The sequence below is a fragment of the Canis lupus genome, chromosome 21 (genome assembly GCF_003254725.2).
Source record: "Canis lupus dingo isolate Sandy chromosome 21, ASM325472v2, whole genome shotgun sequence".
In the NCBI taxonomy this organism is placed as follows: Eukaryota; Metazoa; Chordata; class Mammalia; order Carnivora; family Canidae; genus Canis; species Canis lupus.
The window spans coordinates 13,876,428-13,904,344 of NC_064263.1; the positions used below are offsets into that span (position 1 = coordinate 13,876,428).

General features: G+C 39.9%; 1 protein-coding gene and 1 long non-coding RNA gene across 21 annotated transcripts in view; one reads left to right on the plus strand and one right to left on the minus strand.

Moving 5' to 3' along the window:
- The window catches only part of SYTL2 (synaptotagmin like 2), a 117,206-nt gene that overhangs the window by 67,598 nt on the left and 21,691 nt on the right, over positions 1-27,917 (plus strand). For 5 of the 19 annotated variants that reach the window (XM_049098971.1, XM_049098973.1, XM_049098974.1 and 2 more), the window contains exons 4-9: positions 146-278; positions 11,958-12,030; positions 12,958-13,072; positions 14,627-15,430; positions 19,252-23,115; positions 26,032-26,133. In XM_049098971.1, the coding sequence (XP_048954928.1) occupies positions 146-278; positions 11,958-12,030; positions 12,958-13,072; positions 14,627-15,430; positions 19,252-23,115; positions 26,032-26,133 (5,091 nt within the window). Of the gene's footprint in view, positions 1-145; positions 279-9,673; positions 9,723-11,019; positions 11,119-11,146; positions 11,274-11,313; positions 11,451-11,957; positions 12,031-12,957; positions 13,073-14,626; positions 15,431-19,251; positions 23,116-26,031; positions 26,134-27,625; position 27,917 lie in introns of those variants that run through there. The other 14 variants (XM_049098981.1, XM_049098985.1, XM_049098982.1 and 11 more) reach the window with 10 other exon arrangements.
- LOC112642074 (uncharacterized) lies at positions 716-10,955 on the minus strand. 2 transcript variants are annotated; one of them, XR_003125029.3, is made up of 4 exons: positions 10,873-10,955; positions 9,459-9,546; positions 2,585-2,733; positions 716-1,260 (listed from the first exon to the last, which is right to left on the minus strand). It is a non-coding gene; the product is annotated as an uncharacterized LOC112642074 (long non-coding RNA). The 2 variants fall into 2 exon arrangements; XR_004807724.2 differs by lacking the exon at positions 10,873-10,955 and having other exon boundaries at positions 9,459-9,664.

A 27,917-nucleotide genomic window follows, 5' to 3' on the forward strand; every position in this document is an offset into this window, starting at 1 on the left:
GGGGACTCAGACTCTTGAGTGATTGCCTTGGCACTCCAGGAAGGCCTGAAGTTCAGGTCTGAGCTTCAGTGACAAGAGCTGCTAGGAAAGTTGTAGGTCATGGAAGTGAGAGATAACTTTCCTGTATTTACGGTTTCCTTTTCAGCTGAACAGAGTAAGGACAGAGCAACTGAGGCAAAGGAAAGCTGGGTGAATAATGTCAACAAAGATACTTTCCTTCCCCCAGAGCTAACTGGTGCTGTAGAAGAGCCAGAAGATGGAGCCCCAGCAAGCCCAAGGTAAGACAGAGCTCATGAGGACAGTCACTGCATGTGGGATTCATGGCTTGGGGTGCTATGAGCACAAAGACCAAACTCTTCTCACAGGCTCTGTGAAGTATGTATGAGAGAATTCTGGGCCCTGATGTGGATAAAGCCTGAGCAATACTCTTTCCCAGCTTCCAGAATTTCTAATAAGTCTGAATATTAAGTAAAATTAAAATGTTAAGTAGTGATTTCTTCCAGCACCAACAATAGCTGATTTTTATTTGTATTAATGATTTCACCTTAGAGTAGAATGAAGAGGTACTTCAAAATAAATACAGTCACTTCAGAGAAGAAGTGAATAGAGAGATAGAGAAGAGGTGAATTATGACCAAATTGTAATAACCTGGTGTAATAGAACAAGCTCAGGCATGGAAACGAGACATGAATTCAAGTCCTAAATATGCCATTTATTAGCCTTTTAATAATGGGCAAGTCATTTGACCTGAGTCTCTTTTCTTAATCATAGATAAGAATGATAGTATATACCAGGAAAGGCTGTAGTGAGAATTAGTGATAACATATGTAGAATACCTGGCACACAGTAGGTGCTTAATAAATGCCTCTTCAGGATGCAGGTTGTCCTCCATATTTCAGTCTTGATATTCTTGGTATTTTCCATATCTGTTACCATCTGGCCAAAGTGTACATTGTGCATCCTTCTTAAGAAGTACCTGATTGTGGAGCTACATTGCTACAAATGTTTTGATGATTTGCTTTTAGGTATTTAAGGATCTTCCCAGATGTTCATCCCTTGGAGGTGTAGTTGTTGCCCTTTGATGAAAAAGCAGTTGTATTTTATCTATAGCTCCTTGGTGAAGATGGTTCAATTCAGAGTCTCCAATAGGGCTGAAGTCGACAGATTTGCTGATCGTACAATTACCAAGTCAGGTTCCAAGCCTGAGGCACATGGAGATCAGGGTTGTTTCCAATATAGATTACAGGTGAGGGAGAGAGTCTGTAATATAGGCATCAATAGGCATTTCAGAACCAAATATGAGGCAAGTTATATCACACAGACAACGGAATACTGATTCTACTAAAATACCCATTATCCATTTCCCTGGGTGGTAGACTGGACTGTTTTCCCTCTGGGATGATTTATAATTTTCTCTTACATCTGTAGAAGCCATGTTGGCTGGAAGTTAAACAATAAATAGCCACTAGTTGATTTTGTGACCTTGCACTAGAAGGGACTAACTTCTTGGGCCTTTGGTTCCTCAACTGTAAAATGGAATAATAATGATTTGCCAACAGGATTATTGAGAACTTAATTAGCTAGTACATACAGAATTCTTACCATGGTCCATAGCACATAGTAGGCATTTAGTAAATGGAAGTATGGGCCCTCACATATAGAGTAATAACATACCCCTACCACTTCCCTTTGGTAACTCCCCATTTACCAGCAATCTCCCTAATGAGATAAAGGATTTCCTTCCATAGGGAAAGATGAGACCTGAAATATTAGAAACTTCAGGAGTGAAAACACAGTCATTTAGAATCATCATCAAGTTGCTGACAACACCTCCTAAGAGCCAGTTTGATAGGGGACAGGGACACCAGAACACTGACTAGGGGTGGGTACAAGTCCCACAGAAGGGGAAAGGAGATTTTGGGGTGTCAGAAGACCAACTTGGCAGTTTTACATGGGTCAGACTTTCTGTCCTCCCAGGAACTCATTTCATCCCAAAGGGCCTGGGGGATAGAGACACCCCTGCCTTCATAGCCCAGCTAATTTTCTTTATGACACCATGTAGGCTGATGGGTATTTCTCCCCTGTTTCTCAGTTTGATGCTACTAATACAGCTTCCACAATTCATGTCTCCACTATTTTCTGCATTCCTTTGTGACCTTAGATGAGTCTTCCTGGTTTCATCTCTTAAATCAGAGCAGAGCTGCCTCACCAGGATATTATGAGATTAAATGAAATGAGATGTGGAAACCACTTAGCATTTCGCAGGAGGAAAGAAAATTGGCAATTTCCAATGGGTTTGTAATTATGTTATTATAACATAGATGAGATATGGTCGAGAAGGCAAGGATAAAAATGTCAGCTGTATCTAGTATGCTTCACTCATTATGTAACACAGGTGATAATCATCCGGAACTGTGGAAGGGGCTGTTGTATACTCCCTCTTCCTATGTCAGAAACTACTACTCATATCCGGTTCCTGCAGTGTTTCTTACCTATACTTTAACCTTTGGGAACTGGGTGTGTTAAGTGTATTTTGGGGCTTGTCCTTTTAGAGGAATGGAACTTCAATAGAATGACTCAGTACCTGTCAATATTTTCTTAGCCAGGAGTCAGGTGTCCGGGAGTCCTGTGAGGCCACAGTGACTAGATATTGCAATTTCCACAGGAGTTTTTTCTAATAGACTCTGTGGCAAGATTCCTTCTTTCTCTGGACACAATTCTGTGTGGTCCTGCCTGGGAAGAATTGAAACATCATGCATGCGCAGCATGAACTCAGGCGGTGTCCGCTACCTGTGTTCTTTCAGAACTCATCTATGTTTGCACCTGTCACACAAAGAAGCAAAGAGAGGTTTGATGACCAAAGGAGTAGACTCAGGTTTTCTTTAGAATGGCAAAGGGAAAACTGCAAATGGTCACAGTTCCAGTGCTGGTTGTTGAATTTTAACTGGGCAGTGTTGGCACAAACTGTAGTAAAATACTAGTGTTTTGTTTTTTTAGAAAATGTGTATTTCTAGTCATCATAGCTTGGTACCTTTTAAAAAATGTAACAAAAATGAAATAAACAACAAAGACATCCAAAATATAAACCCTGATCATGTGCTGGGATGCCTCAGCAAATTGCTATATATGATTCTATATGCATACTCTCAATTTCTGTACGTACCTCATAGTGAACCAGTAACAAACAGTTCTCAGGCTGGCACTGGTCCATGAACCACACCTTGTAGCACATTATGTCATTTTCAGCCCCCAAATAATTGGGGCACATATTTTTTTTTAATTGGGGCACATATACACAATAATCCACAGAGCCAGGCTGAACCAAGGTGGGGAATGGGAATACATAATAAAGATGTGAGAAGCTCCTCTCATGAGAACAGGACCCTGCCCATAAAGGAGGAATAACATCTCTTGACTATAGAGGTAGACCTGCTCTGGACAAGAAGACCTTCCCTTGTTACTTGAGATAACATAGTCTGTGAAACTAGCTTGGGCCCTCTGGACAACACCGAGAGTCTAGTAGCCTCTCTACTGAGAAGAGTCGTAAATGGTCCCACTCTTGGTGCTTCTTTGGTCTGAAGGAACCTGGAAGTGGACTGGCTCTGTAGTTTCTGCCCCTCTCTAATCTCTTCCTTTCAGACTGCCTCTCTGAGGCCTGGTCCCTGTGGTAGCTTATGTTGTCTTAGCTCTGTAGTCAACATTGGGCCAGTACTCTCAAACATGATGGTTCTTTAAGTGTTTTCCAAGTTTCCCAATTCTTTCCCCCTTCTGGTTCCTCTTCCCATGCCCTTCCCCATCCCACATCCCTCTGTTGCCTGGTAGCTTCTCCTTTCTCCTTTAAGGGATCTAACATGCATTCCACTTAAAGAGTACTTCACCTTTAATAACTTCAGCCTGTGTGGATGGAAATTTTGAGCCTCTTGGCTTTTCTCAATGGTCAGCCTATTGAAAGATGAGTCTAAGCATGTTTGTGGCATCCTAACACACAGCCCAAGTAGTTCTTGTCATCTGGTGTGTAGTACAGATGAGGGCATTTCAGTGAAAGGAGTCAGAGGTCTGTCACGTGCCTGTCTCCCACACTGTGCAGACTTTCTGCTGGGAGGACTTCCAGTTTCTGATGGTTTCCAAAGATTAAAGAATTATCTTTCAAATACAGAAAAGCCAGTGCCTTCAACCAAGGAAAGCAAGGTGTTTGGTGCACAGAGGACTATGTTAGGGGCAGTGGGCATCTCAGTGCCCTGGCATTACACCAAGGAGGTGGTGGTAGCATACTCTGACTCTATACATACCAGCCCTGATTGATGTCATCAGTCAAAGGTCAGTGACTGCTTTTGCGGGAGAAAAAATAGGGGGTGGTGTAAGCCAGCCTGAGACATGGCAGAAGCATTCAGAAAGGCCAGAAGAAAGGCAGTTGCAAGAGTGAGATGTGGAGAAAAATAAGAAAGAGAAATAGGTTCAAATGGTTAGGATGGAACAATTAACCCATAGGTTAACTAGGCAACTCAGGCTATTTATTGGAAATACAGCATTTAAATGTCCTTGTTTGCAGTTGATTGGGAACACTTATTTAATGTCTTGCTAGCACCCAATAGGATAAATCATTCTGTAGGGTTGCTAATTCATTCTTCGTTCAGCCATTTGTTAAGTCAGTTGGTAATTATTAAGTGTCTATCGTATACAAGATGATAGCTAGGAATTCAGATGAACAACATACGGTTCCTGTCCTTAGGGAACTTATTGTTTGCAAAAGGAGCTGACACGTATAACCATAAATTGTGATGTGGTAGGATAAGTATAATTAAAAAGCTGTGGGAGCACACAGCCAGCAGCGCTGACCGTGTCCAGGGTGAATGGGAGGGATTGTCAGGGAAGCTTCTAGAGATAGTTATATGTAGGGCAGCTCTTGAAAGATGTGAAGGATTATGGCAGGTAGACATGGGGAGAGGAGAATACAGGCAGTGGGGATGACTTTGGGGCCTGGCATGTTGGAGACATGGAAGTAGTCTAGTATGGTGGGTATACTGTGTGAGTGGTAGGCAGTTATGCTGGAGGAAGAGGCTAGAACCAGATTGTGAAGAGCCTTGAATGTTGGCCAAAAGGCTAGACTTTTCCCTTTAAGTAACAAGAAGCCATTAAATGACTTTTTGATCAAGTTTACTTTTTAGAATCATCATTCTGGTAACTTTGTGGAAGATGGGGTTAGACAGCTCAATTAGAACATTATAACAGAAGTTTAAGTGAAAGTTGGTGAGAACCTAATCAAGGAAATGGAGAAAAGAAATGTCTAGAGTTTTAGAGATGAAATTAGAAGAAATTTGAAGTGTTTGTAAGACACAGCTATCTGATAATCTATAAAGGATATGAGAATCCCTTGATGAGAAGTTCTCAACTGCGACCTGTAGGTTAGAACTGCCCAAGGAACTTCCAAACATTCAGATTCCCAGGGCTGAGTGTCACTGCATTTCTTTCTCAAAGTTGAGGACAGAGATTATTCACCACCATATCCCATCTAACACATGGTAGGCAATCAGGAATAAGTATCTGTGGGATGAATGAATGAATGAATGCCAGCACCGTCTCTCATTGTCCTTCAGCACACTTCTCACTACCTGACATCATGTTCTATATTTACTGTCTGTATGTATTATCCCTTCCCCCCAGATCCATGAAGAAAAGGACTTTTGGTTTATTGCTATATTTTGTTTGGTTTACTGCACTATTCCTAACACCTTCAACAATGCCCAACAAGTATCACATGGAATGAATAAATAAATGGAGAATAGGTGGAGAGTGAGAGTCTGACCAACTGACTGAAAATAGTTGATGAGATAATTATGAAATAAAGAATAACAGTGAATGAGGTTAGTGAACAAACGAATGAATAAATGAATGATTAAATGAAGTGGTTTGCAGCTCAGGAAGTGAGTAGGAAGAGGAAAAGGAGAAAAGTCAAACTACAAGAACAGGACTGACCCCCTCTGGACTTAAATGGAGAATCAGTTGAGCAGTAGCACCATGAGCTCTGGTGATTATAAAAGATGGAAGAGAATGTGAGGAGTTTTCTCACCTTCGGACAATGGCAAGAGAGGGGCATTCAGGATAGAGAACTGGAAGGCACAGAGGCAGGAGGGAGCTTGGCTACTACAGAGGTTTGTGATGCCCATTCATCAAAAATATCCCTAGAGTCCTGGGATCAAGTCCTGCATTGGACTCCCTGCAGGGAGGCTGCTTCTCCCTCTGCCTATGTCTCTGCCTCTCTCTGTGTGTCTCTTATGAATCAATCAATAAAAAATCTTAAAAAAAAAATCCCTAGAGAATGTGTCCAAAATGGATTCAGGAGAACAAGGTAAAGCCTTCCCTGTGGTATTTCTTTCCATGGCATCAGCACTTCCCTGTGACATGTCAAAGTGATGAGTCTTCTTACAAGGGAAGTTGTGCATCCTCACTTCTCATTGTTTTTGGTAGAATTAAAACATTGTTTTGTTCTAAGTTGTCATAATGAACGAATATGCTAGTCTCTAAGCTTGACTGCCTATGCTTCAGTAATACTTCTCCCACCGACCTTCCTCTTAACCTTCTGCTGAATGGGAACCAAGCAATCAAAACCATGTCTTTACACAGACTTCTACCTCTGAAATGAATAATACTTTTTAAAAAATTTTTTTAATTTATTTATGATAGTCACACAGAGAGAGAGACAGAGAGAGGCAGAGACACAGGCAGAGGGAGAAGCAGGCTCCATGCACCGGGAGCCCGACGTGGGATTCGATCCTGGGTCTCCAGGATCATGCCCTGGGCCAAAGGCAGGCGCTAAACTGCTGCGCCACCCAGGGTTCCCAATAATACTTTATATATTAATTAATTGAAATAAAAATATATATATTAAAAATATATTACTAATGTTAATGACTAACAGTCATTACTGTTATTTCTTTCTCCTATTCATATTCAACTATATTTCTAGAGCATGAGTAGAACGTATATCCTATGTTTGTAGGGAAAAAGTGAGACTTTACTTTTGCCAAGGATACCCGGAGATAATATACTGTCTTAATCAAAGGAAAACAAACATTTAAAATTAAAAAGAAACCTACAAAAACCAAGTCTTTAGTTCTGAAATAGTATTAGTTTTTCTAACGTTCTTTTTCCTGGAAGGCTTTTGTTTATTCTCTCTCAATCTCTCTCTCTCTTTCTCCCCCTCTCCCTCCCTATCTCTGTCTTACAGATGGATTAGCTATTTACCTCTAACCCTTCAATAATAAGATCGATGTGAGGCACCTAGCTGGCTCACAAAAGCAAGGTAGAGATGCCCATCTATGGACAGTACATTTGATCTTTGTTCTTGGATACGTTGCGTATCCAGTGATGTGACCATTTCATTTCTTAGAGGCCTGCCCCACAGAATCCCTTATATTGAGGTCTTTAAAACAATCTTTTTTAATCTCATAGACTCTTGGATTTGCCCACATCACTTGTGGTGGAAATAGTTTCACTGTGACATCAGAGTGTCTTACACTTGGCTGAGACTATACACGTTAGAGAAATCTATAGCGTGCAGTGTGGTGGCACCAGAGAAGTAATGTTTTACTTAAAAAAATACTGACTTGAAAGGCTTCGCCTAGCATATTTTCTAACTTACTCCCTCCCTTTATTCCTGAGCCATTTCTTTTGTTTATTCATGTGTTTGAGCTTCACTGAGTGTAACATATGCCAGCATGGTGCTGGGTGCTGGGGATGTGATACAGCATTAACTTACAAGGACCTCACCATCCAAAGAGAGAGGTCACAACAACAACACGTGAAAAAAATCACTTGCAGAGTTTACTTCTGATTCAGCACTGTTAATATTTAAGCTGCAAAATACCTCAAAAGGTATAAGAGGTCTGCTTTTATTTTTAACTATTTAAGTGAGAAAGGCCTGTTTAGGTCCAAAGCTTTTAAAAGTTGCTTTCATGTACTTAGGAGCACTTTATGGCTGGACACAGACACAGATGGAGTGTATGGCTGCCTATGTAGTGTAATTTAAAGCCTCACCTCTCTCCCCAGTGTCCTTGCAACAGTACCTAACATTATTATTTCTTTATAGTTAAGTCTTCAAAGAGTTATGTTAAAATGCAGATACTTTTAACCCTAATGCCAACATCATAATGTAATACTTGAATAATTCTTTTAACAAAGTAAACATATTCTGTCTAAGTGTTCCTTCTGGCAGGTAGTTTTTGAAGGGTGCCTGAGGGAGCTATTACAAGCACAGGGTGTGGAATTTGGCTTGCTACAGTTTAAAAAGTGCATCTTGTGGAGTGTACTGAATGTCTTTTATATTCAGGACACAGTCTACTGCCTCCAAGAGGGATTCCAAGAAACAAAGACATAGTATCTGGCTATAAAGAGACTACTCTTTTAGGAAAAATTATGCATCCGTATGTGAATATCTGATCACATGATAAATAGTGCCAGACAGAGAGCAAGTTTCTAATCCAAAGAACCAATGAAATGTGCTATAAGATTCGAGACAAGGAGACCCACTTCCACCTGGGTTGATACCAGAGCAGCATCACCAGGCAGTGAGATTTGGACTGGGCTTGGAGATGAGAGCAAGGGCTGAGAGCACAGCAAAATACGTGAAGGCTGGGCTGGGGGATAGGCTGAGTGGAGATAACAACCAGTCAAGAGAGTTTTGGCTGTAATGAGTAGATAGACAGCTTTGTTTAGCATGAAGCGTCAACAGAAAGGAAGAAAATATACTGGGTAGATGATGAAGGATCTCCAGTTCCTTCCTGACAAGTTCCAACTTCATCCCACAGACCTTGGGGAATCCAGGGAAAGGTAACGAGGAGAAGAGCAACATGATCAAAGTTGTATTTGAGATCATCCCAGCTTACTGGTGGAATGCTGAATGGATTAGAGGGGTGGAACTTCAGAATCAGTAGGTCAGATGTGAAGTTAATAGTCAACAGAAATACAGGAGGTAACAATACACCTGGAAAGGAAGTGACAGATGTGAGAGTGACTGGGAAGGAAGAATCACTTGGACCTCAGTCGTCTTGCTATAAACCACTGCTTTTTTTTTTTAAATAAGTATTTATTCATTCATTCATTCATTTATTCATTCATTCATGAGAGACACAGAGGCAGAGACATAGGCAGAGGGAGAAGCAGGCTACCAACGGGAAGCCTGTGCAGGACTCGATCCCAGGACCCTGGGATCATGCCCTGAGCTGAAGGCAGATGCTCAACCACTGAGCCACCCAGGCGTCCCATAAACCATTGCTTTGTTACTGTGAGAAATCAGAGGCAGAATAGCCTTGCCATTGTTATGTGTTCTTTGGGGTCATGGTCAGACACACCTGGCTCAAATCCCCAGCTCTTCCTGAACTCATTTTGTAACATCCAGCAGATTCCTCAACCTTCCCAAGGCTTGGTTTTCTTATGAGTCAAATGAGGAGAAAGGTACATACCTCCCAGGGATGTTGCAAAAATCAATAGAAGATAAGATGGTTGCTGTAATGATGGTTGCCAAATAATAGGCAGGCATGCCAAACGTTGCTGTATTCCTCAAGAGAAGTAAACCCAGAGTTTAAGAAGTAGCTATATTTTCACAGGCAGACTTTGAGGTCTAAGACTCTTGTTTCATTTTTTCAAAGTAAGCAGACTAACCAAGTAGCTAACCACGTGTCCCAACCTCATCTCATTTTCCTCTCTCCCAGCCACATGCTAACCTGGTGAGTACTGTGTATTTCTGTATTTTAGTGTACAGCTGTGTGCTCTGAATGTGTTGTTTCTTCCTCTCTTTTGCTTTCTGAGCTAAGAAACAAAGACTTTAAAAAAAAAACTATATAATATGCCTTGTTGTTGTTTGGCAGATAACATGGATTTTTAAAGGAAAGCTCATGGTTGCCTATCTGCTTCCATCTTCCTTGGCGCTGGTTCAGTGGCCTTCACCTTTTTAGTTGTTCACCATCTGTGGCCCAGCTGCTCTACACGACATTGCAGGGGGATAGAGTGATGGTCAAGATGGTACTCCTGAGGGATCTCCCAGTTGGCTGTGAGAGATCAGATACTTGTGCACAGGAGGAGGTTACATAGTAGTCATGATGTACATTGCTTGATAGAGTTTAGTAAGACAGAGATTGAGTTCATGTCTAGTTTTATGATGTGAGATAGAGGTACTCAGAGCTAGGGACCTGAGTTTCCAAGGAGCAGGGAGGAGAAAGTGCAGTGGTTCTGCTTATCCTTTGTTCTTGGTGAGTAAGAGGAGAAAGGAACAAGGTGGCAGAAGATGTGTGTTCCGTGGACAGCCCTGACCAGCAGCACTTGGTTCAGGTCTTCTGATCATGTGAATGCTTTATTTATAAGGAGATAATATAAAATGGTCTAAGAAACTGAGCCTGGCATGTGCTGTAAGGTTCCCCATGTCACTCAGTGGTGTCTTAAGATGGCAGTCAAGATAAATTGCTTTCTAATCCTGAGCTATTGGTTGTTTTTATAGTGTGGACTGAGTTCTCTTAGTGACCAGCTGCTTTTTTTCACATTGACTGCTAGAAGACTTGATAGAAGTTTGAGCCTACCAGATTCCAATGATGTGTTTTTCTATTAGCCTTAATTCTGGCTCCATTATAAATTTCCATTCTTGTTCCCTGCTCTTCCCCTTCCCGTCCTTTCCCCCACTCTTTGTCACATCTATGTGATCAAGATGTATTTTATATACATCTGCCTCATCTGCCACAATTCCTTTCTGGAACAATGAGTAGGGTAATGAGAGGGAACATGGCCTCCATAGAAGTTCAGTCTCTTCCTGAGACTAAGTCTCTGCAGAAATAACAACTGGAGTGCAGAGGGAAGGAAAGGAAGCCATAGAAACATGTAGCCTACAACTGGAGTCACTGTATTCTTGGGCCGGGCTCCGTGTCCTTGGGGCACATTGCTCTCCTTCCGCAACCTCTGCTTCCTCTGCTGTATGGTGTAACGCCAGCACCTTTCCAGGCATTTTCTAAGTTCTTGACTCTGTGACATCACTAAGAGGACATGTGGAGTCTAAGTGGGCACAGTGGTTTCAGCCAATAGTGACTTCACATTTGATGCCTGAGGCAAGGCCACTGGAGCAGGAAGTCTGAGCAGGTGGTTTTCTTCATTCTCTAGGGCCACTCTGACTCTCTTTTCTCCTTCTTTCTCAATAGCCATGGGAGTGGTTGTTCAGGAAGGAGCCCTGCTAAACTCACTTCTCTCCATTTACTCTTACCTCACTCTCATCCTGGGGCTGTCCTGCCCTTTGGGTAGACAATCTTATTTATTCTTCTGAGCCAGCTCTAGGTTTCTATTCTCTCATCATCTTCTGGCTGCTGTGCTTGGCCTTATCCCTCTTGTATTGAACTAAGAACTCACTGGCTAGCCTGGAGAGTTGGGTTGAGAGTCCTCAGCAAGATGCCAGAACGCCACTGCATCCCTGCACGGTGTGCTGTCAAGTCACTGGTCTCACCTGAGTCTTTTCTTCAGTTATTTCCCACTTGAGTTACAGTGAGCACTGCGATTCTGTGAAATCAAGCCCTGACACACTTTGGGCCTTCATTTCAGCACTGACATCCCCTCCCCCCACCACCTTGCGATCAGTAGCTCCCTGTCATCTGCACCTGATGTTAGCTGCTGACTTTGAGCTGAGTTCATTTCTACAAATTCATTGTGAACCTCTTGTGTGCTTGGTACCATGATAAAAACTTCAAGGCTTCTGCTGGATGGTTTTGCTTGTCTCACGCCTGCCTCTCATTTCTGCTCTGCCTTTGCCTTTGCTTCACTGCTTAATCATCTTTAGGCCCCAATTCCCTCTCTCTTTCTAACAGTTTGGTTTTACAAACTTCCTCTGCTGTCCTGCCTTAATAGCTCTATGCTTCAGAGTCATGATTTATGCTTCCTCAAAAAGTAAGGGTTTATTCTCTGAATTATTGTTTCTTTTACATTTCTAGCATGGTAAATCCAGCTTCCACTGTGATTGATACCCGGGAAAACACAAGGAAGTCCACTGTGTCTCCAGCTAAGGTAGATTGAGCTCAGCCTCCAAATATCTTATTTTTGGCAAGAATGCCATTTTTCTCATTTTAGCAAAGCACCATGAAATAAAGAGGACTTTTTGGCACCAAGTACAGATAATTTTTACTATTTGATGTAAGAAGCCACTCTTATGGTGGAAAAATTGATGAATACCATGTTTCTGCATTGCTGAAGACTCCAATTTCTTGCTCTAGAGAATAAAAAGTCAAATTATTGGGGATTGCTGCTTTTTAAGCATTCAGAATGTGGCTCGTTAGTTGCATTTCAGTCCACATTCCTATTCATAGTTTCCTGAATCTGTGTTACATGTCTGCTTGTGGGAGGGGATTGCCAATTTATGAAACTCTAGACAGTAAACATTCATATTCAGTTTTGTATTAATTTAAAATTTCTATTTACTGATTCCCAGTCATTGGAATTGATCATAATAGTGATAATGAAGCACTTCAAATACCTTGATAAGTGTCTTCTAATTCTTTATAGGAAAGATCATTTACAATTATATTAGTTTACCTTTTAAAGGTAAATTAGTTTACCTTTAATCAAGCACAGCAAGAATCTCATATGGTAGAAAGAGCGCTGGGGAACTCTGCTCTGATTAGTCTCTGATTTACTCTAACTTTGACCAGGTCCAAATTTTCTCACCTTTGTAAAATGTGAGGTTTAGATTCGAATAACTGGTTCTGATCTAAATTTGCAGGACCCTGGATTGAGTATATTTTATATAGTTTAATTTTTCTCTGGCATATATGGCAATTCTGTGCCAGCCACATTAACCAGGACAGTAATTTTTCAAACATACCAAATAGAGTTCACTGGATACAACTATCAATATTGGACATAATAAGCATTTGCTAATATTGAGTTGCTGCTGTGACATTTAAAACGAGTTTAATAAACAATATTTTTCCCCAGCAAAGGAAGAATCCGTTTAATAGCTCCAAGTTGCCAGAAGATCACTTATCTCAACAAACCAAAGGTGAGACGTCAAAAAATGGAAAGGCTGGTTTCTCTCAGACTTCAAAAGAAGGTAAATATTATTTTTATGGACTAGATATTTTTATCTTCGTTATCTGTGGACTAAGGGAAATTCTCAGAGTTCCTTTAACTAAAATAACTTGCAAGAGAAAGTGAAAAGTCCTGATGATTTTCTTATTTTACTCTGCCCATTGGTTTCTTGCCTGAGGGAAGGAAGCAGAAATTTTAGAAACAGGGAGTTCATGCATTCCAGTCATGGAGCTGACACTTGTTTGACTTCCGGGCCTTGGGTTCCCCCTTAGTGAACTAGGGAATTTTTGGAGGGGAAGCATTCATTCATTCATTTAACAGCACATATTGAATGCCTACCACATGCAGACACAGTTCAGGTAAAATTGAAAAAGGTTGCCTCAAGAAAAAAAGGCCACTTGACAACATTATGATCCTCTAATCTGTAACTATCAGCCTTGTCCCTCAGGAGGCATTTGATCAGGTTTGTTGGCTTAATTAATTGAAGTCTGCCTCTTACAGAATTTTACCATTCTTCCATACCATTAAGAATACTAGAAAATTCAGTCTCTTCAAAAACAGCTGTTAGAAGATTCCACAGGCATTAAAGATTGGACAAGGGGTAGAAAATTAACATTGAATAGTGGAGTTGGAGTTTTAGTTATCCATGTTGATATTAGTGTATTTCCCCCTCTCTATTGGATATACATATTACATATTATATAAAATATTTTACAGAAAAAAAGCACTGGAACATGTTCTCTTTTTTTTTTTTTTAACTTTTTGAAAAAGTTTTTGTGTTTCTTTTTTAAAGATTTATTTATTTGAGGGGCGCCTGGGTGGCTCAGTGGTTGAGTGTCTGCCTTTGGCTCAGGTTGTGATCCCGAGGTGCTGGGATCAAGTTCCACATCAGGCTCCCCACAGGAAACCTGCTTCTCTCTCTGCCTGTGTCTCTGCTCTTTCTCTGTGTTTCTCATGAATAAATAAAATCTTAAAAAAAAAAAAAAGATTTATTTATTTGAGAGCAAGAGAGAGCAAGTGGGAAGAGGCAGAAGGAGAGGGAGAGAGAGTCTCAAGCAGACTCCATACTGAGTGCACAGCCTGATGCAGGGCTAGATCTCACAACCCTGAGATCATGACCTGAGCCAAAACCAAGAGTTAGACACTTAGCCAACTGTACCACTCAGGCATTCCTGAAAAAATTAATTTTTGTCTTAGAGATTTTCTTTTTTAAAAAAATTGCAATTTTCTTTTTAAAAAATTGAGTTCCTTTTTCTGGTTTCCACATGAGAATTTTTAAAGCAACTTCTATGTTTTTCCTTAGCCTCCTTAAGAATTTTAAAATTCTTTTCTAAAAAATTTTTAATGAGTATAAAAATACCACAAAGTATATATGTAAAGTACAGTAATCGTAAATGTCTAGTTCAATGAAGTTCATGCATGAATTTTTAAATGCTTTTTAATTAGGTCTGCCCTTATGCTAATACTTTATTGTCTTTAATATTTTACTACTTTTGCTAAATGTAGATTAGATTTGTGATAGGTGTTTTAGATTATACTCCATTTGATATGTCACCTAATGTATTTTGATTTTCAGGTGAATTGTCAGAGGCAAAAGAAAAGTCACCTATCCCAGATATTTCAAGCCAAAATTTAGAGAAACCAAAACAAACATTTCCAGGCCCTGAGAATGGATCCCCAATCAAAGCTCCAATCCCTAAAGCCAGAAGAATGCTCCACAAATCACAGGAGTTAAAACAAGATGATAAGCAATCTTTTCCTAGACAAGGGACAGACTCTCTGAGCACAAGGGGAGCTCCAAAAGGAATCCTGAAGCGCAATTCCAGTTCCAGCAGCACAGACTCAGAAACAGTTCGTTTTCATCAGAACTTTGAACCCAAAAGCAAAATTGTGTCACCTGGCCTAACCATCCATGAGAGACTTTCTGAGAAGGAGCATTCTTTAGAGGATGACTCCTCCTCACACTCACCAGAGCCATTAAAGCATGTGAGATTCTCTGCAGTGAAGGATGAACTCCCACAGATTCCTGGGCTAAGCCATGGCCGGGAAGTAGGAGAATTTAGTGTTTTAGAATCCGACAGGTTGAAGAATGGAACGGAAGATAATGTGGATGTAGATGAGTTTTGGAATGACGCTAAGCCTTCCCAATCCAGGAAGCCTTTGCCTTTACATCAATCAGCCTCAAGCCCGAGTGCATCAGAAAATGAAACACATCAGCTAGTGACATCTGGTTCTTTTCCAATTAGTGAGCATCAATCTCCCTCAGAAGTTTTAACTGCAAGACCAGAGTCCATTGAGAATCCACCTACCATCAATGAACAGAAAGCTAAATCATCAGAATTATCAAGGCTTGAATCAGAGTTGTCTAAAAGCCCTGCTGGTAAGAGAATCATCATTACTAGGCTATGAAAACCAACCCAATGGGCTTGGAATGGCCAGGCCAGCCCTGTAAAAGCCCCATTTTGCCTCCTAGACATTCCAGCTACAATTCAGGCGGGTGCCCCTGGGGAATGATTATACTACCTACCTCTTAATGGGTTTGGAGGTTTTCCTCAGTCACCAATATCTAAAGAGATAAATAAAACTAAAACCAGGTTAGCACAGTTTCTGCTTTTCCCTAAAAAATTTAACTATCAATTATTTAAGTAAACAAATTATAGCATTTTGAGTTAAATCAAGGTGTGTACATAGAGTAAGAATTAAAAATAGACTAATACCTTTGTACAGAATATATTATTCACCTAATGCGTATTTATCAATTACCATTTAATTAAACTTTGATTTTTTTTAAAGAGTTTATTTTTAAGTAATCTCTGCACCCAACATGGGGCTGGAATTCACAACCCCAAGATCAAGAGTTGCACACTCCACTGGCTGGCCAGCCAGGTGCCCCAGATTTTTTTTTTTTTTCATCTCAGAAGAACCTTCATTTTTTTTTTTTTTTATTTGAGAGAGACAGAGCATGAATGGGGGGATGGGCAGATGGAGAGAGAGAAGCAGACTCTCCACTGAGCCAGGAGCCCAACTCAAGTCTCTATCCCAGGACCCTGAGATCATGAGCCAAAGTCCGACACCTAACCCACTGAGCCACCCAGATGCTCTGAACCTTCATTTTCTTAGCCATTTATTCTTAGATCATAAGAACTGAGAAGCAAAATACTGTTTTTCCCTGCAACCTAGTTCACTAGCGCAGTCTTGAAGATTTTGCATCTCTCATGGGATGAGATACTGTTTTCCCATACCCATATGAGTACTTCATAATTCTTACATTTTAAAAAACAGAAACAATGGAAAAAATCATGCTGTGCATTCTCTCCCATCTTCTACCAGTCTTCCTCTAACCTTATGATAATTTCCTTATAGTTAGAAAAATTTACAATGGCAGCAGTCACATGTCTGATGCACTTGCTCACCTCCTTCTTTATTAGTCAATATTAAGTTAACCCTGGGTCACTTTTGCTCAGCCCTACAGTTTTATACTTGTTCACATCAATCCACTTCTTAAAGAGCAAAGCACTTTCAAATACCAAATACCCCCCTGCACCTCAGACATTTTGAATAATTTAAACACAATTATTTTTAAAAAAATAAAAAATTAGCAAATGCTTCTTCAATAAAAAAGCCCCTCATATTAAAGGAAATTACTAAAGTTTGATAAACATTGGCAAATAATTGGATGATGCTTAAATGTTTGTTCAAAAGATGAAAAAAATTATTTAATATTTTCCTTTATTACAATCCACAGAAAAATTTGGTAGACCCTTTCCTGTTTTTCAAACTGCCTGCTTCCTACAATGACAGACTGTATATTAGTATTAACTACTGATTTGTGCTTTCTGATTTTTATTTTTACTTTTAAAGATTTATTTATTTTAAAGAGAGAGGGAAAGTGTGCACATGAGCGGGAGGGAGAATCTCAGTCAGACTCCTGGCTGAGCGTGGACCCCACCCCCACTGCCACAGGGGGCTTCAATTCCATGACCCTGAGATCATGACCTGAGCAAAAAATCAGGAGCCGGATATTTAACCATCTGAAACATGCATGTGCCTTTGTGCTTTCTGATTTTTGAATCCCAGCTGACCAAGAAATTTGTAGCATCATCAGCTACACTTATTTTGATTGGCCTCCTGGCTTTAGAGCTTATGTACAAAGTTCTGCTTACTTATTATTGTGCTACTTACTACAAAAATATATACAAGTAAATAATGAAGCTTGAAAAGAAAATCAGTCCCCCAAAATGGTAAACGCAAAGTATGTGAATTATAAGGGTTTGACTTTAGCTCTGACCTTCAGTACAGTCAAAATGACATTTGTTACTACATTGGGAAGTACAAAAGAATTCCTCAGAGAAAATGAAACATTACCTGGTACCAAATCTTTAAAATAAGTGTTCTTGTTTTAAAAGTAATACACTTTTGTTGTAAAACATTTGAAAAGAAGAAATGCACACAGAATAAAACGAATACCATCTGTGATGTCATCACCCAGCACTAAGTATTGCTAACATTTAATTAGAGACCTTTCAATAATTTTTAAGAATGAATATAATTTTAAATTATGTTTATACTACCAGACTTCTTGTTCTTACTAATAGTATGTTATAATCAATCATCTTTTTCATCATTGTCTTCTGTTAAGCGAACACAGAATTCTTCAAGATTTCTCAAAGAACTTCACCATTATTGACATATATTCAATAGTGCAAAGTGTAGTTAAGGAAACCAGTATCTACTATGTGCCAATTATTGTATAATTCTTTGTTGTTTTCACACTTAGCTGGAGTCAATGATTAAAATTAAAGATAGAATTTTATTAACTGATATGTCCTCTAGTGCATTTGAAATGTAACTGACTTCATAAAAATTCAGCTAACATAATTTTCAGGAACACACATTGCATGGCTTAGCATCTGTAAGGAAGAGAGAGGAATGCTGAAACGCCTGGGTCTTAACTAAAGGGAAGAGTGCCTGAGCTCCCTCAACTAAATGTACTGTGTACCCTATGATTAAGGCTCAGAAAGGATTCTTGATATTAGAGCTTAGATAATCTTCTCTAGCCTCTTACCCTTTGGTCAGCCAACATCAGGGAATGGTTAGAGTTCACATTCTGCATCAGTCTTGTTTGTTTATTTGGCTCACAGAAACTAGTTTGAAACTCACAAATTGTAGAAGGGAAATAGGGAGTAACAGAGGAGGCTCTTGAGATCATGGTCCTCAAACTCTAGCATGCAGAACAATCACTGGGATAGCTTTTAGTAAAGATTCCTAGATCTCTCTTCAGAGATTCTGGTTAATGTATCAAGACTAAGGCCCAGGAATACAAATATCCTCATTGCACCAAGCTAATGTTCTGGAGGGAGCTCCAAAAAGTTCTTTTCCTAATTCCTGAAATCTCCTTGGTCCATGTTCCTCAAACTTGGTGTAAACCCCTCTAATATTTATGAGTATGCCAATGGATGGGTGGAATCATAAAATCAACATGATGTATCTTCCTAGAGTGTTTGTTTTATGAATGGATTTGAGAGTAGAAAAAAAATATTTAAAATTAACATGGATCATAGGTGCCTGGGTGGCTCAATCAGTTAAGCATCCAACTCTAGGTTTCTGCTGAGGTCATGATCTTGAGCTCATGAGATCCAGCCTCATGTTGGGCTCTATGCTCAGATGGAGTTGGCTTGGGATTCTCTCTCCCTGTCCCTCTGCTTCTCCCTATTAGTGCATGTTTGTGTGCACACATGTGCACATGCTCTCTCTCAAAATAAATAAAATCTTAAAAAAAAAAACATAGATCAGAATACAAAATCCACATGAACTTTTTTTTTTTAAGTAAGCTCTATACCCCATGTGAGGCTTGAACTCATGACCCTGAGATCAAGAGTTGCGTGCTCTACTGACCAAGCCAGCCAGGCACCCCCATATGAATTTTCAGAATAAGTCAGAGACTTCAAAGGAATTTCTCAATTGGGTCTATACCTCATGTTTCAGGAGTCTTCATTTACCTTCCTTTACTGTCGTAGAGCAACTCTGGTAGAATCTTAATTAGGATGGTTTATATTATAGCATGAAAAATGCTGATATAAACAGCTAGTGGTGTGGAAAGTGTAAATACAAAGTGCCTCTTTAAAAAGTAATGTGAGTGATTGAGTAATAATTCTTTAAGCATTCTCTTTCCTTATTTAGAAAAGCATTTCTGTGTTGCAGATGGACTGTCTAGTGTTGAGCCTGAGCCATTTCAGGTGCCAGATCACAGTTCTAGAGACCATCAGCAAGGTAAGCCCCCACTTCTCAAGGCTCTAAAAGCTAGGACCTCCTCACACTCTGGTCCATTTGCCACTGAGATAAGGAAGACAACTGATGATTCCATATCTAAAGTCCTAGACTGGTTTAATCGAAGTTCTCATTCAGAAGACAATAAGTCATCTCTCCAACATCCCCAAAGAATAGAATCGAAAGAAGAAACAAACTCAGAATCACAGACTGCTACTGTCTTGGTGACAGATGACACCAGTGTAAAAGAAAATGGCTCAAAGGCTCTCTTATCCACCAAAGTTAAATTGATGCCTATGGAATCTGATTCAACATTCCACAGGAAGGGAAATACGCTGCTTTCTGGAAATTGCCAAAATAATAATGTAAATATAAAACCCAAATCTATTAATTTGTCCCAACAAGGCAAGGAAGGTCCAGGCATATTGCAACCTTTTGAAATCTATGGCCCAAATCAAGGGAGTAAAACTATGGACTATAGCCAAAGTTCAAAAAACATAGGAGACAGAAATCAGGTACTTCACCCTACCAGAAACTATTCCTACAGTGCTCTCAAAGGAGCTGATGCAGAAGACCAAGTTCCACACATTAAGGATGTTGGCAGTTCAGGTAAAGAAGAGCCTGAATTTCATGTTTATGAAAAAAATAGAGGAAAGTCAGAAGTGAATTTTGACTCTTCAACACTTGTCAAAGAACCAAGTTTGAAAGACAACATGAAAGCAGAGAGAAAGAGCAAAGAAGGGGATACATACATCCTGAAAGCTTCTTTACAGCCAGAGAACATTGAGTCCCTACATAAGGCTACCAAAAACAAATCTTGGAAGAAGCCTGAAGTCCAATTACAAGAAACTGGTGAGGTTCCCAAGAACCAGGTGCAAAGAGAGAAATACAAAAGAGTTAGTGAAAGAATATCTTTCTGGGAAGGTGAGAAAGCTGCTGCTACGTTAACTCATAAAGAACCATCACTGTCATGCAGTCAAGGGAAACCTTCTGCTAAAGCGTATCAGCCTGTAAAGCCCATGGACAGTTTATCTACAGGCCAGAGTGAATATAATCAAGTCACTAGCAAACAAGTGGTCCTAGATGAAAGTGGCCACACAGCCCATCTCTCCAGTTTTTATTCCTCGAATAAATCAAAAGAAACCAGGCCCCAGATATCAGGCCCATGCAAAAATTACCCTTCAGTTGACCAATCAGGTGAAGCATCTCCATTTCAGAATAAGATAAATGAACCTATAAAAAGATTGCCAGTGGCAGAGAGTTGGCATCATGAAAGGGACATTACTTCACCAGCATGGCAACATCCTTCAAATATTGGGAGTGGAACTCCTACTCCTTTGCAGAAAGACAAATCTCTAATTGGTGAATCGAATCCCAACTTTAAAGTTATGTCCCTAAAAGAAAAAGTGGATGAACCCAATACAGAACAGGTCTATAACCGCTCTCAATTTGAGAATTTGAGAAAGTTTTGGGACTTAGGAGCCAATCCAAACAGTGAAGATAATGTTGAAAAGAATACTACCACAATAAACCAGAAATATTCGGTGCCTTTTAATAGCCAGAAACACAAAGGATTCAGTGACATTAAATCACCAGGAAAGAACATCCATGAAATAGGGCTGGTTCCAGGTAAAAAAAAAATTCTGGCAAGAGAGGAAACAGAGAAATTAAATTCAAAGTGCACACTCCAGGTGTTACCAGATGAAACCGTATTTCCATTGACATCATCCAGAAAGTCTACTCATCATTTGCCAGGAAACGAGTCATCAAAGGAAAATGTGGGAAAGAATACAAAATGGTTTGTTACGCCAGTGTTCAAGGAAGAAAAGGATTACTCAGACCACGAGATTCAAGAAGCCATCGTTAAAACGAGTGTTTTGTCTAAAGACTACAAAGACACTTTTAATGACAGCTTACAGAAGCTACTTTCAGAAGCTTCATCACTAGCCATGCATCCTTCTGGTGGAAAAGCTCATGGAAAACAAATGTCAGAACCAGATATTTCTGGAAATAAAACATGGCCTCAAGATACAGGTTTTGCTGATACTAAGGAAGAAGACAAAGGACATAAGGAGACCATTAATGAGCATGTAGATAAAACAGTAGCTCCTCTGAAGGTTAAGCCGAACACTTGGACTGCTGGTCTAGACAAACTCCTGAAGGAAGCAACTGGAACTTCACCCTGTCCCTTGCCAATCATGTTGGAGCCTGTTACTACTAGGATCAACTCTGAGCCTGAAGAGGGTAGTAGAATTTATGAAAAAGGAATAGAAGGGAGTCACAACACATCAGCCTATCAGAAAGAAATAGCTCCTTTTCCAAAGCGGAAAGAAACTTTGGGAATTAAAGCTTTCCCCCCAAAAGATGAAAGTGGTGAGTGCCAACTCAACATGGAGGACTTACATCAGATGCCTGCAGAAGGTTCTCACCCATCAGGTCAACCTTCCTGTCTTTACAGAAAAGATTCTTCTGGGGATGTGGCCAACTCTTCCCAAGAGATGCCTTCTTCCAGGGATGCTCATCTTGCTCCCCAGGATAAGGCATTACCATCGAGAAGGGAAATTTCAGAAACTGTAGAAAAAGTCATTCTTCCACCTAAATCTGCCCTGAATGATGTAAATGCTGTATTACAAAAGCTACTTAGAGAAGCATGTTCCCCAGTTGAGAGGGAAGTAGTGCCTGGAGAAGTAAACGCAGAATTTCCTGAAGGAGTACAGGCAGCAGGTAGCCCCCAAAATTCTACATTGTGGGCTGCAATGGACATTATGGTTCCAGACAAAAGGGGATTTTATTCCTTCAATGTAGTTCCTGATAAAACTCATAACATTGGATCTTATTTAGCTGCCCCAGTATCTCCATCAGTACAAACTCACCTTTCATCTGATTCCACTGTCACTCAGGAAGTAGCAGAAATTGTAAGGGAGACAGATATTCAACCTAAATCAGAGTTCCTAGAACTCAGTGCTGGGTTAGAAAAACTACTGAAGGAAGCAATTGAAACCCCCTCCTCAAAATATGAAAGTGATACAGGGGCTCTTTATCCATCACAGTTAACAGATAGAACTGAGGTGTCCAGGCAAAGTGCTTCTGAATTCCATCCTGAGGAAATCAAAGAAACAGTAAAAAAGTGTCAGGCTCCATCAATATCAGAGAGTGCTTTTGATATTGGTTTTAAGAAACTTGTTAGAGAAACCTTTGAAGCTCCTTCTTCCCAGCTCCAGGTGTCAGTGAAGGAAGAAACTCCTGAGAAGGAGTCTTCCCAGTCCGAGAAAGCCAGTTTCTTGAGGACAGTACCCTATTGTGACTGGACAGCCTCAGAGGCCTCTGAAATGAAGCTTACGAGTAATGTTTTCAAATCTCACGTCAACCAGTGCGATGAAGTGCTGGGAGGCAATGAACCTGTGACTGATTTATCAGTAGATCTTTGTGGTTCTGAAAGTGGGGTTGAGAGCTCTAGAACCCCACAGCTTTATATGGAACATAAAATAGGGGTCGCTGAAACTATAAACCCCCCAGAGGACAGGAATAGTGAAAGTGAGGTTACAGGTATTCGAGAAGGAGCTTCTCTGGAGCCTTGCTCAGAAGAAGCTCCTAAAGCAATTAGTGTGGTCAGAAATAGGCAACCCATTTCTCTCCTGGGAAACACAGAAAAACCTACAGAAACAAGCAACGTTGAATCGATTCTGGCATCACCATGTAAGAGACAAGAGAAAACAGAAGAAAAAGAAGGTTTCTCTGACTCTGATTTCTCAGCTGGAGACGTGGGTTCCAATGCAGAAAGCTGGAGAAAAACCTCCAGTGAGCATTCTGAATTTCTTAACCCGTTGGTTAATGAGTTGATTTAGGGAATGCTGATGTAAAGGATGATATGGTTTTTAAAATTGAGATTAATTTGATACTCCCAAATGGTGGTCAGTTCTTATCACTTTAGGTCTACCTAGCCTTTCTTAATAAAAAGCTACATTTCCTCTTACATTCTTTAATCAAGTGAGTTACATACAGTTTTACTCACAAGGCAGTGTTTCAGAATCTGACTTCTTCTTCTCATTAACGATAGAATTTTAGGTTTTAAAAGTATTTTTTAAAGAAATTCTTGGGTTTAGAAAATACTTCTGAAACATTCAAACTAGTTTTCCTCCTGGAAATAATTAGAATTTCTTTCTTAACTGGCCATCCACATAGAAGTCTCTAGTAAGATTTGTGGCAAGAAAGTGCCACAGAGAAATGGGCACAGATTTCCCTTTTAGGATGAATATCCTACCACAGTAGTGGCTAAATGCCAGAAGCAGAGTGCAAGGCTGGAACTCTCTTTCCCTCAGAAAGGGAACCCTGTGGTGTTTTCCTCTTATTTTCAATTCTCTGCAGAATCTTCCCTTTCTCTAGAGTGTGACTTAGGTCGGATGACTTTACTTGATTCCACCTGAGGGCATTTCCTGGCCTGCATTTCTTTGGCTCCTGATTTGGCCAATTGGATGAAGATCTTAATCGATTACCACATTCATCTAAGTGGACTCAGGGGTACTGGTTTCAGCCAGGCTGTAAGATAAAGGACCTGTCTCAGTTTGCCATCGTGATCAACATGGGCATTTTAGCAGAGAAACCCAGAAGCAAATAAGAATGTGAAACTCCCCAATTATAGTGATAAAAGGGTAAAGGATGCTCTCTGGCTGGGACATTTTATCCACAGTTGCACAATGGCTGGTATGGGTCACTCTTAGCAGTTTAGAAAATTTATCATTTTCTAGCTCCACTCACTATTGATGAGAATGAATAAGCTTTGCTGAGTAGATGATTCATGAGGTTTGGTTTCCTTTGCAAGTAACTATAGGGCTTTTTTAAAAAACTGACCAAAGGATCCACCTTTAATCCTAATTAATCAAGTTGAAGCCTCTCTAAGAAAGGTTGCTGGTAAGAAAGGGCTACCCTTTCCCTTAAGAAAGGGAAAGTAGAATACCAATCTCTAAATGCCACTTTAGCAGGAGTATAAGTCAGCATGTTAAGCTTGGTGAGATAGACTTTATTTTACTAAATTACCCCATGAGTGAGGAGGGTAAACTGACCATAGGAGAGCTTGTGAATTTGTACTTACTCTGGAGATTATTGCCCCTAATGTATATAGCTTTGTTTATAGTATATCAGCATAACTGATTGAACAGCAAAAAGCCTTTCTAAAAATGAAATAATCAATATTAAATGACCTCACAATACCCAGAAAAGATCTTTAAAAGTTATAAGTCAATAAAAGGTATAAAATGGTAGAATTTAGTTTTATATACTCTGTCCTAAATTTTTATTTTAAAACAAACAGGTAGGGGTGGGGTGGAGGAGGGAGGAACCTTGACTATAATGGCACCACAATTTTGGTGAGTAACCTAATATGTTTGACCTGTGGCTAAGCTCTTAATCAACTAATGCTTCAGTATGCTCCTTTAAAAAAACAAAAAACAAAACAAAACAAAAAAACTTGGTCAAATATGTCTGGAAATGCTGGGAAGTTATGCACATTATTAGCATATTAAAGACTCCAAGAAGATTTGTAGTAGGAAACCTTTAAATTTGAACACAGAGCATCCCAAATCTAATTCATCTTAGAATCCATTTGCTCTAGCATGCCAATCAGTACTGGGAGAACTGGGATGCATTTTAGGAAAGTATCATGTAGAGAAGCAGATCTCAAATTCACTGACTTATTAATAGAATCATTGATTTATTTTGTAGACTTTTTTTAAAGCAGGCTCCATGATCAACATGGGGCTTGAACTCATGACCCTGAGATCAAGAGTCACATGCTCTACCAGCTGAGCCAGCCAGGCTCCCCTAGCAAACATTTTTGAAGTGCATATTGCCAGCCACTGTTATAGGCAGTATTGATACAACGGTGATGAATGACCATATTCAGACCAGAGTTAATCCATGATGGAGTTTTCACTGTCAAAATGAAAAAGTTAAGAACCAGCTAGAGATATTTTTTTTGTAACATTAGATGTATTTGATTTAAAGGACTATTCTTATTTTTAAATTATGCCCTTTTTTTCCTCTGTTGGTCCTAACGCTTTTTTTTCTAATATGCTTTTTTTTAAAAAAATAAATAAGCAAAGATATTAGTACATGATAGACTCCCCCCAACTTTAAAATGACTTAATAAAAGGTTGATTACCTCGTGTCATTTTCCAACATTTTGTTGGAAATTTTATTAGCTCATGAATCCCAAAAAGCCTGCATTCGTTGATCTGAAGAATTCACCCATACCATCTGTGTACCTGATTATACACAGATGTTAAGCATCTGAATCCTGCCTTCTGTGGTTTTCAGCTAATTGTTTTAATGCTCCTAAAACCACTTTGTGGTTGTCTTCAAAAGCTAGAAGTGAAGTGGAAAGATTCAAAGTCTGGCACAGAACAAATCATGTGCCTAAAATAGAGGTGTAGACGACTAAGAGTCACTTTTCTATTTATGTGGTTATCTTGTTTTTTTATGATTTGTGCTTGCAAAGATTTCTTGACCAGGAAAATGGTTTTTAAAGGATATACCAAGAATTGAGAACGTTTACTTTTTTCTAAGAAGTGCTTCTTAGGCTTATAAATAAAAGTATAGAAGCTTATGACATGATGCCTCCTTTCAACCTACAATATCAATGTCCATTGCTTATTAATAGCTTGGATTTCTGGATCTTTTTTGTATCGTGCAGTGTTCATCAATTTTGTTTTGTAACAGGTTCAGAAGAAGAACCCAGTCCTGTCTTGAAAACTTTGGAAAGGAGTGCTGCTAGGAAAATGCCTTCCAAAAGTCTAGAAGACATTTCATCAGATTCACCAAGTGAGAATAAAGTTTGCCCCACTGTTGATGCCACTGTCTAAGCTTAAAAATGCTTTTGTGCTCTTCTGTGGCCTCACTGCATGCTGTTGTGCACCGGAGTCCCTAAATTGAGGGTTAACAGATGAGAATAACCTTTTCATAGGAACTGAAGAAGCTCATCCTAAAGTGACTGGAACTTTGAAAGTAGTGCATGAGGTTTGGTTACTAGAACACTAAGTTTCCTTGAATTGAAGAATCCCAGTTCGAGTATTTATTCAAGTACAGTGAGTTTTAAAAGATTGTGGTAGCTAGCAACTCTAGTAAGAAGAGCTAACATTTATTGAGCACCATGTGCCAAGACTTGGCTAAGCATTTCACATGCATGATTTCATCTAACTGGCATACGGAACCCTGTAAGAGATAATTGTTATTCCCATTTTACAGATGAGGAAAATGAAGCTCAGGGAGGTAAAGCAATTTGTTTAGAGTCATGCCACGGAGCTATGAATCGAAATCAACAGACTACTATCAGGAGCATTTATGAAGTGACTGTGTTCTATATGACAGTGTTGGGTGTCTGATGAATTTTTTGTGATATGGAGATGAGTTGGTCCCTAGCTTCAAGGACTATCCTTTCTCTCTCATCCCTTCTTTTCACACATTTCTTTTGGATACTGGAACTAAAAGTCCAAAGACTACCTAGCCTACAACACTTTAGGCACACTGTTCCCCCCAGCAACTGCTTTAAATGGTGACAGACTTCATGACTACTAACATAAACATAATATATCGAGAGACTTGTGAGCCAGACAAGTGGACTTAGAAATCATGACTTCTAGGAGGTTTGCTCTTAATTGTTTTTAAGCTATCATACACCCCTGGGAGTGAAGAGGGTCATGAGAAACTTTATTGAATGAAAGGTAACTGCTGCCAAACTCATGTGCTTGAAAGTTGAACATTGTCATGTTTAGAATATGCTTTAGGCATCTGCAGTTGAGACTAAAAAGTCAGAATTTAAAAAGGGAAAGGGAAAAGCCATTCCATTAAATAATTCCTAAAAATCAGAGATTTTCAGGGCTCTGAGGGCAGAATTCCCAAATTAGAATGCAGTTCTACCCCTACCAGAGATCTTGGAATCTTAGGGTTGAAAGTGACCTTGAAGATCACCCATTTTAAACACCTCCCCAGTGCAGAAATTCTCTATAAAGCCTCCTCAACAGGTGTCCAACCCCGCCATATCCGCCTGAATGCTCCCACAGAAAGCGAGTCCAGTCCTTTGTTGGACCATCCTAATTGTTCTTCCTGATGTTGGTGATGGATCCTGAGGAAAGGAAAAAAAAACCCCAAAAACTCAGCAACAATTGTCCAGTTTGACAAACCTCTTGCCTGTGAGGCGTGGAGCTATTTCCATGGTGCAGCTTTAAAGTACTCAGGAATGTGCAGGGTTAAAAAAAAAAAAATCTCCATCAGCTGACAGATATTCCTGCACGCTCCCTTCCAAATACCGATACCCACTCTCACACTAGCCTGCCAAGATTCCACTTAGCAGCTGGTCCCCAGTTACATCTCTTCAGTTGACTTCCCAAGCAAGGCTCCCAGAGGCATACACAAATGATGATGCATGCACAGAAATATTTATTAATGACCATGGGTTTGAGAAGGTGTTAGTCATGGCTAGCATCTTACCCTTTCCAGAAGAATAGAGAGGCTGTTGCCGCCCTGTGTTTTCTCCTGCTGCTGGCAGATTGCTTGCTCTTAGCTAACCCTCTAACCCTTGGGAGTCCGTGTGCAGCAGTGTGCTGATG